The sequence below is a fragment of the Chironomus tepperi genome, unplaced genomic scaffold (genome assembly GCF_022539635.2).
Source record: "Chironomus tepperi strain 1889 unplaced genomic scaffold, CSIRO-AGI_Ctep_v1 contig_85, whole genome shotgun sequence".
NCBI lineage: Eukaryota > Metazoa > Arthropoda > Insecta > Diptera > Chironomidae > Chironomus > Chironomus tepperi.
This window is the reverse complement of record NW_027226207.1, coordinates 5,530,234-5,540,016: the sequence shown is the minus strand read 5'-3', so window position 1 is coordinate 5,540,016 and position 9,783 is coordinate 5,530,234. Positions and strand designations below refer to the sequence as shown.

The window sequence follows — 9,783 nt, the reverse complement described above, 5'->3', positions numbered from 1 at the left end:
TGTGATCCGGTGTTTTACTTACTCATAAAATTTTAAAAATTAGTTAAATACATTTAGAATTAAGTCAATTTTAGAATAGATAATGTCAGATAAAGGTTTATTATATTATGAAGATTATGACATCGATAACTATGATGATTCATTCGAGTATTCATATGATGATCACGAATTGACATCCAGTTATGATTTAAGTGATACATTTAATTGTGGTAAAACAGTATTAAAGCAAATAACGCAGCAAATATTTTATTTAATTTTGATAAATTTCATCTATCGTCTGATAAGACAAACAGGTTGGTATGGTGAACGATTGAAATGTAACATGGTATATGCCATAAGTGTGTATAATGAATTGATAGTCGTCTAAAGATCAGATTGAATATTTAATTAATATGCATAACACTTTTCAATTAATTCATTATAATTTTTTTTTCTTCTCTCCTTCAAGCTTTACTGCCGGAATTTTTAAAGCATTTATCTTCTTCCATACTTGGCTATTTATCAACGTTTATTTTCTTCACAAATGGCAACTATTATGTTATTCTGTTAGCTTTCATATCATATGGATTTTTAAAACTATTACATATTTATAATGTAAGAAGGAAAGGGATCTTATCTATAGCATTTCAGATAATTACAATCTTTACTTGGTGAGTAATTACTGTTCCAATTTTTATTGCCTGTCAGCGGTTTTTTTGAAATTTGAATTTATTTCACTAACACATACACATAATATTTTCATACAGTAATTTGCAAATTTTATCACTTTACACTATGAAAACTATTATTTTAAATACATTAAGTGCTACTTTGTAATCTTCAAAGTCAAACTGAATAGATCAAGTATATTAAACTGGAATCTATACCTAGTAATTCACAATTTATTAAAAATTTACTTCTAAAAATCAGAAATGGCGGGAAAAAATTTCCGCTAAAAATTCAAATTTTCATCGATTAAACGGTTACCTTAAACTGTCGTCAGGCAATAATTTTAATTTAATTAAATTTTAAATAATTATACACATGTGTAACGACTTTTTCTAATGCTTAACAGCGAAATAATTGAACGAGATACAACGATATGGCAAAATCTTCGCGGCAGTGCATTAATTATATCGATGAAAACAATCTCATTAGCTTTTGACACAAGTTCGAATAAATTAAATAAATTGCCAGCAATTTATGAGTATACAGGCTATATGTTATGTCCTGCGAATATTGTATTAGGGCCATTTGTGTCATATCCATCATATTGCCAAACGTCGCCAAAAACTTTCAAGCTTATGTCGTTGAAAGTTTTCTTTCAAGCCTTTCTCAATAGCTTGATGTCGATTGTGTTCATATTTCTATCAACATGCTTCCTCAACTATCTACTATCCGATGATGTTAGGTGAATATTAAATATATTGTTTGTCATTAACGAAAGACACATAAATTAATTAATAATTTATATTTAACAGATTCTTTGTGACATACAGAGACGCTTTGATATTTCGATGCAGTCATTATTTTGTGTCATTTATGTCTGTTGCGTGTCTCATAATTTCTGGCATTGACTATCGTACATCATCCGATTTATTTGGCTACCAAGTCACACGACCACTTGATATCGAATTACCTCGATCACTCGTTCCTGTTGTTATTTCATGGAATATACCCATACATTTGTGGATTAAAACATGTAAGTACTTAATTATTGTGTGATTATATCATCAAATGTTGCTGTCACATGTTCATTTTGACCAACGGTCATTGTTTGAATTTTATAGAACCATACAAATTCAATTTGAATTTTCAAAACATTTGTATGGTTTCATAATTCAAATTAATAATAACCGTTAAATTTGTAAATGCGCTAAAAGTTAACAACTTGACATTTCAACAGCAAGCACCATTAAGATGTGGATCATAAACAATAAAATTTCACTTTTTTTATGTCTCTTCTTTTCTCCCTTTTTTTAATGCCAGATATTTTCGAGAATTTAAAGCGCTACGGAAAATTTAAAGCAATAATTTTGACATATTTAATATCATCATCTCTGCATGGATTAAATGTTCAACTAGCAGCCGTATTATTATCCATTGGAATTTTTTCATATGTCGAATTCCGATTGCGAAACTTATTGGCTGAAATTTTAGACGCTTGCATAGCTGCAAATAAATGTGTGATTGATTCCAAAGGTTGCTGCATCACAAAGGGTCACGAATTTACAACGAAACTACATTGGGTGAAATTAATTAACTTTATTTTTGGCGTGTTTACGATTGTCTTATTAGCTTATCTTGGAGTTTTACTTGACACATCTATTGACGGCAATACGGAATTCTCATTACATGGCAATCTCAAAAAATGGTACGATCTCAATTTTTTCGGCCATATAATTGTTTTAATTTGGTATATAATGTACTTAATTTCAAAAAATTAATAAAAATGAAATAAACATGTGTTTACTGATAGTATCATCTGTAGTTTTTTGTTTCTCACGCATTATTTACTGATTTTATGTGTACATTGGGGGTCCTCGGATTGAATAAAAATTTTTTTTATGAGTCAAAATTGAACAAATCTTGAAGAAAATTTCAAATCAATTTTTAACGGATTTTCAAATTTTAAAATGTGAAATATTCAAATCGTGGACCCCCATGTAACTATGCTCGATCAACGGAAACAATTATTGCATCATTTTTTTCCTCCCAAATTTTTTTGTGTCTTTATTTTCTATTAAAAAATCGTAATAATGCCAATTGGTTTTATTGAGGTATTTGGCAGACGAATCATCTCCACAATGGATCTAATAATCTGTGAATTTTGATCTCTCATTGACATATTGCAACATTGCAGACTCAAAAAACTTACGATTTAGGTGCAAAAAGTTATTATTCGGTCACGAATATGATCTTTTAATTGATTGGTACACAAAAATTATGAAAGATACAGATTCCGTGCCTAAATATAATTTTTTTTTGATTGGCGCATCTCCGTAAAAGCTTTACAAATTAGTAAATTAATATGTGATTATCTCATTAAAGACATAAAAATATTGTGCCTTTAAATGTAGACTAATCTAGTTGGTCTCAATAATAAATAATAATTTATTGATATGCTTTAAAAACATAAATAAGTAAGCAGGAGGCAGAATTTGGTGTGAACTGCGTCATTTGGACCTTGATGTTAATTGAGAGTAAGCAACAAAAAATTCATATATGAGTCACATGTCGACAGCTGTTTTTGTTACAATTTGTCAGGGACTCTTTTTGTGGTCGGAAATTCTTACCTTTAAATTGTCCTTGAAAACCATACAAATCCTTTGAATTAGCATAAACATTTGTATGGTTCTTCATGGCACGTGCAGCATAAATTTTTAATTTGTGTCATAAGACGAGATAAATAGAGCATAGAAAGAGTAGAAATTGAGGACGAACTGCTAAGGTAGCTATGACTGTATTATACTTAACGGCTATATGAAATTTGAATTTTTAATGTCAATATTCGCACCATTTCAAATAAAATGTTGTTGAAAATTTATTAAGAAAGAAAATCAAAGTAAACACAGTGTGAATATGTAGTTAAAAGTATACTAGCTAGTCTACAGGTTGTACGAATTTCGTTGTCAATGACTAAGAGAGTTATTGTCCCCCAAGTAATCTTTGATCATTAAAAAAAAGGAGAAATTAATGTGTGAACAAAAATATAATCAGTTTTAATTGGATTTAACTAAGAACAAGTGCTTTTTTGGGTTATGCTCTACGAGATATGCTCAAGAATCTAATACGCGATTCCGTTTGTAGTAAATATAGTAATGTAACCTACTGTTGCTTCCGAAATTTTTATCAAAAAATGCAAAATCAAGAATATAGAAATCCGGATGCAAATAACTTTGTAAGAACGTCATTTAATGAGGAAGACAATTCAAATGTAAAGCGAGATGTGCTAAAAAATCTAAGAAAGTGGATGCCTATCGATCAAACAAGCAAACCTGGATTTATTTTTACAATTTTCAATTACAACATACTAAGTCAACAACTATTGGAAAGTCACAGCTATTTATACCAAGACAGTCCTCGTGCAGCACTTAAATGGAATAATCGTCTTTACAATATTGTAGGAGAGATATTCAAAACAAATCCGTCTATTCTATGTTGCCAAGTACGTGAAACTCATGTCAATAAAGATGTCCTTGAATTTTATTTTTAAAAATACAAAAATTCATATTACATCCAATTTCTAAATCTTGTCTATTGCTTACTTATAGGAAGTTCAATGGAATCATCTTTCGCAAATACAAAACAGATTGAATTGCATGAACTATGGTGTCCTATTTAAGAAACGTACTGGAGATAAGGTGATTATTTTTTATCATGACTTTGATATCTAAGATACCAAAGGTTTATAGACTTGGCACATTGTTTATTAATCTCATGCCGTTTCCTTTGTTTTTGTTCCTTTCTTTTCTATTTCTATAGTGCGATGGTTGCGCGATTTTCTACAAGAAAGATCTATTTCAACTGATTGAGGAACATAATGTTGAATTTATGCAGCCTGGAGTGGAATTACTGAATCGTGAAAATGTTGCCATAATTGCAAAACTATGCTTAAAATCAGACCCATCCATACAATTTTTAGTCGCGACAACACATTTGTTGTATAATCCACGACGTGAAGACGTTAGATTAGCACAGATACAAATTTTATTGGCTGAATTGGACAGACATGCTCAAATTGTTGATTCGAATGGACAAAAGACATATATGCCAGTTATTCTGACGGGAGACTTCAATTTAAAGCCATACTCTGCTCCGTATACATTTTTAACTAACGGTAAATAATATTGATATACGTGATAGGGATCATCCATAAATAATGTCAATGTCATTGCTGTGTGACAAAATTTACTTAAATGAATTTTTAAGTACTACACAATTGTTGGACGTGATCAACTTGAACTCTCAAATTGTTGACGTCATAAGTCAATGAACCCCAAGAAAAAATTAGAAATTGCAGCAAACTTGATTTCTTTTCGTTTAACTGACGTCACTAATTGTTATTATTTTTCAGGCGTACTGAACTATGCGAATTTATCGTCCAGATCATTGGTGCAATTCAATAAAGGATCGCCGACTAATCAAGCTAATGGACGTCGCTTACTTCCGATCAAACTCGGAATAACAGACAATTGTCAACATGTTAGTGAGATCAAGGTAAGACGGATATAAAAACGGAAGTGTTGATCTCAAGGATATTTATCTATTGTTTTCTAGCTATACCATTCAGAACAGAATAGAATTGCTCATAATGGATGTGAGGATGTTGAATTGACTAAAGAGACAGTCAATCATTTTCAGACAGGCACGCTGCGTCATTCGTTCGATTTTAAATCTGTTTATCACAACAACGGCTATGACTTTAATTATGTATCAACCTATCAAGATCAATGGATTCTCGTCGATTACATCTTCTATTCCAGTGCAAATAAATCGAATAATGTTAATTTGCAGTTGTTGAACTATTTATCCCTTCCAACATCCGATGAATGTGACAGATTAAAGCTTAGAATTCCCAATCCACTTTTGGGATCTGATCATTTATCACTTGCTGCTCAATTCAAACTATACTCGAATGAGAATAATAATGGTTCATCTGTTGCTAATATGACAAAGCTTTAAGTCCTAATTTTAAAATGATGAATGATGAAGAAAAAAATATTAAGGAACCTATTTTAAATGATGCTATGAAATAGTAAGTGATATCATATTTTTGCTGACATTTACAGACTTCTCAATACCTATGTAATTTAATGAAAAATTATATTATTATCTACATAAATAAATTAAACAGAATCAATTAACTGTAGACAATACGATCAAGTATTTTTTTATTTATTTCTTAGTAACTACGGCTATAAAATTAAGCTAGTCCTACACATTTGACTCAATTTGCTTAGGTTGATCTCCTTCATTCAAGCCTAATTTCAATAAATCTCCTAAAACATCTGATTTTGATTCAAAATACTCTTTGTACCACATTATATGATCTCGTTTCTCTTGGGCACTAAGGAAGCAATTCTTGGATAGACCAACACAAACTAGTTCCATAAAATGTCTAATTGGACCTCTTGTTGGACACCAGCCTTCTAAATGCGTTTCTAATAAAACATGCTCGGTGAAATCTGTGTTCTTTTCCACATCCATTCCTTGTTCATTGTCGATGGGAAATTTCCAGACCTTTCCTTGTTCCGTCCATAAGATCATTTTTTCTACAATAGACATGAATTTATTAAGGTCTGTTGCAATAAGATTTTGTTGGACTTACCGAAATAATTTCTTGGTGGATGTGTGACTGTCAATTTCATTTCTCGTTTCTCTAATTTACTCCATGTTTCCAACTGATCAGGAACGACAGCAGATTCAGTAAAAATATTCAATGGTTTGCCACCAAATAAATTGACTATTGTCTGCTTCTGTGATCTTTCTCTTGGTGCTCTAGAAGTGTCTCTTTGCTGCTTGCCTTTTCCAATGATATTTCGAACATTTTGAGCTTTGGACATTGGTTTCTTTGGCTTATCTGATTCAATTTTTAAGCCACCAATAATATCACTAAAAGATTTGACTTAATTACAATAAAAGTAATCAAGAAGGACTGAATATTTACCTCAAGTTTCCTTTTTGGTCTGAAGATGTCCCTAAAAGTGCTGACAGTAGTTCGGATTCAGTTTTCTGGACGTCACCTCCGATTTTACGAGCGATAGTTTGTGTAATTGATCTACAACATTAATAAAAGCCGGTTAATTCATTAATTATAGTTAGTATAAAATCAGCATATAACCTACTTAAGATCTTTTGGATCTTCCTCAACTTTTGGATTCTTCTGCTCGTCCTTAGCTTCCTGTCTCTTGTTTTTTGCTGTTATTACCTTGACTTTCTCAGCTGGCTTACTTGTCGGCATACTCTCGAGTAGCTGATTTAATCTTTTCAGTGCATCATTGGATTTTTCCTTTGCAAATTTTCTTTTTTTCTTTTCATCATCGCTGCTTTCACCGTCACTGTACCATCTAATGTTGACAACACTTCGGCGAGTCAATGGCGCTAGCCTGCAATGTTTTCAATAGTAATTAATTAGAAATAAACTGTAATTAATGATTTTACCTTAAATTTTGAATAATTCTCAGCATCGCTTTCAATGTTTACTATTTTTCTTTAATTGTGTGCGTGACATTTATGCTTTTAAATTTCAAAAAGCCGTTATGAAAATAACGAGGTTTTGAAGTCTGAAATTATACCAAACTAATTGATCATCCGTGAAGTTGACAAACATTCCTTAAAAGTTTGTTTTTAAGCAATATTTAGTTAAATAACTGTTTTTAATCCTTTTAACTACACAATTTAAGTGAAAAAGTAAACATACGGACAAAGTGAAGACTCTAAAATCACAGTAAGCTAAAACATAAGCTGAATAACGTTTAAAATATTCACACCAATTGATTCGTAGCAAATTTATTCTTGTATGTTGAAAATTTTTGGATACATTGCGTTTAACAGCTGTATAAGCACAGGAAGCCTCAAGTTAAGTGCCAAAAATAATAGATTGTAAACAAATATTTGACATTTGAGCTTCTTGAAAGCTCTTTTAATGGACAAAATTGACAAAAAAGTTCTTAACGGAGCTAAACTAGTGAGGACATGAACAGTATCCAAATTCTTTATATGACTTCACATGAAAGAAAAATTTCTTGAACAAATCATTATAAATTTCAACTTAGGGTGTGAATATTCTCATAGAACGTGATCCGCTTTATGTCCAATTTTGAATTTAAAAGCAACATAAACTGACAAAAAATATTAAATCTCAAAAAATTTAATAAATTTAGGCTAAACGATGGAGAAAACACCACTAAATTTGTTCAAAAAGAAGCATATGATATCACAAGAAATCCCACCGAGTCCGTTTATGAAGAAATTGGGTTTTGGCACAGGAATCGCAGTATATCTGCTACCTAATAAGTTAAAGAAGAATCAGACTTCGTCTCCATGGGCAGTCAAAAGGTCAGTAACAAAAATTACAACTGGAATAGATTCACAAAATTGCATTGACAGAATCATTAGCAAGATCCACAAGAAAGGTCATAATTCTAATGATTCCTTCAATGCAATCTTTTTCGTCCGATTCCAATCGAAAGATCACAATTATAATTAATATTCCCTATTTATAGGTGCCTTAAGCTAAAACATGACAATAAAATGTACGGCAAACGATTGGATTTTGAAGCTGAAGTTTTAAGGAAGTTAAATCATAAAAACATTGTCGAATTTAAGGCATACGAAATATCACAGGATGGCAGGTAAAGAAACATTGACAATTATTGCATCCTCAAATAATCGAGTCCCTATTAAAATAACGAATTTTAATAATTCGAAACTTCATTTTTACGAACACTTCATTTTTTCAACCGTATCATTTTTTCGAAAAATTCTTCATGCAAATCTCTTATAATTTTCAAATTTTAAAAAACCGTTGAATTCACTATGCATTTATACATACACGTTTCCAATGTTTTCTACAATAAAACTGTTTATTTACATTAAAAACAATTAAATTAGCTTAGTTCATCAATATAAGAAGAAAACTTAGCTATAAAATATATTTTTAAGATAAATAAAATGCTTGAAGAAATTAACGATTTTTTAAAATTTGAAAATTATAAGAGATTTGCATGAAGAATTTTTCGAAAAAATGATATGGTTGAAAAAATGAAACTTCGTAAAAATGAAGTTTCGAATTTTTAAAATTCGTTATTTTAATAGGGACTCCAAATAATCACGTAATTTATTCTTATTAGATTCAACTTGTGTATGGAAGCATGTTCAGCATCGTTAGGTGATCTTTTGGAAAAGCGATATGAGGAAAAATTAGGACCACTGGAAGTCTTTAAAATCAATACACTTGGACTGGACATTTCTAAAGCATTAAATTATTTACATAATGAAGTTCTTATGATGCACGGTGACATGAAGTCATTTAATATTTTAATTAAGGGTAATTTCGCTATTTGCAAGCTTTGTGACTTTGGTGTAAGCTTAAAAGTTAAAAAGGACGGTTTACTTGATTTTGACAAAGATCCAACAGTTCATTATGTTGGAACTGACTTGTGGAGGTAAATTATACATTTTTGGATCTGAATTTTATGGAATTAATTAAAATTTTAATCTTACAGCGCACCAGAAATATTTGAGGAAGACGCGACTTTAATATCGACAAAATCAGAGATCTTCTCATTTGGACTGGTATTTTATGAATGCCTGACATGCGTTCCACCAAATACATTCGAAATGATGGACAAGAAAGCACTAGATTTTGATGATGTAGAGTGTGAAGAAGAAGAAGTTGAGGACGAGGAAGATGAAGGACCAATTTATGGAATTCGACCACCATTTCCAGAAGACATGAAATTATCAGAAGATTATAATGACATCCTACATATATTTAACATGTGCACAGAAGATGATCCAGATGACCGACCTGACGCTAAAAAATTGGAAGATATTTTCAATGAACTTAATATTATTGTTATTGATTAAAGCATGTTTACGCATTACACATCCTCACTATCTCTTTATTGTATCAATATTTTCTTCTTACATAATACGAACATATGATAGACGTAAATAAATGTCATGAATGGGTGATATTCAACAGGTTGAACATTCTCAATCAGCTGTTTGTCGCTCTCACCCATACATCTATAAAATTATCTCAAAAAAAATTTTTCCACAAGAATTTTCACGACT

At 30.8% G+C, this 9,783-nt stretch overlaps 4 protein-coding genes across 4 annotated transcripts; 3 read left to right on the top strand and 1 right to left on the bottom strand.

Moving 5' to 3' along the window:
- por (Protein-serine O-palmitoleoyltransferase por) lies at positions 1-2,460 on the top strand. Its single transcript, XM_070634632.1, has 5 exons — positions 1-293; positions 449-650; positions 1,055-1,390; positions 1,461-1,681; positions 1,969-2,460. The coding sequence occupies exons 1-5, from the start codon at positions 83-85 to the stop codon at positions 2,424-2,426; spliced, it is 1,428 nt and encodes a 475-aa protein (XP_070490733.1). The 5' UTR covers positions 1-82; the 3' UTR covers positions 2,427-2,460.
- A 1,098-nt stretch (positions 2,461-3,558) lies between these two features.
- On the top strand, positions 3,559-5,838 carry LOC139086342 (protein angel-like). The gene is made up of 5 exons (XM_070634766.1): positions 3,559-4,147; positions 4,254-4,343; positions 4,465-4,819; positions 5,057-5,199; positions 5,260-5,838. Exons 1-5 carry the CDS (start codon positions 3,755-3,757, stop codon positions 5,662-5,664), a joined length of 1,386 nt encoding a protein of 461 aa, XP_070490867.1. The 5' UTR covers positions 3,559-3,754; the 3' UTR covers positions 5,665-5,838.
- Positions 5,839-5,842: 4 nt separating this feature from the next.
- mRpS31 (mitochondrial ribosomal protein S31) lies at positions 5,843-7,264 on the bottom strand. The gene is made up of 5 exons (XM_070634767.1): positions 7,144-7,264; positions 6,828-7,088; positions 6,650-6,760; positions 6,311-6,594; positions 5,843-6,254 (listed from the first exon to the last, which is right to left on the bottom strand). Exons 1-5 carry the CDS (start codon positions 7,167-7,169, stop codon positions 5,917-5,919), a joined length of 1,020 nt encoding a protein of 339 aa, XP_070490868.1. The 5' UTR covers positions 7,170-7,264; the 3' UTR covers positions 5,843-5,916.
- A 26-nt stretch (positions 7,265-7,290) lies between these two features.
- Positions 7,291-9,693, top strand: LOC139086361 (lymphokine-activated killer T-cell-originated protein kinase). Its single transcript, XM_070634786.1, has 5 exons — positions 7,291-7,429; positions 7,866-8,040; positions 8,208-8,336; positions 8,835-9,149; positions 9,210-9,693. The coding sequence occupies exons 2-5, from the start codon at positions 7,874-7,876 to the stop codon at positions 9,571-9,573; spliced, it is 975 nt and encodes a 324-aa protein (XP_070490887.1). The 5' UTR covers positions 7,291-7,429; positions 7,866-7,873; the 3' UTR covers positions 9,574-9,693.
- Positions 9,694-9,783: the final 90 nt, after the last annotated feature.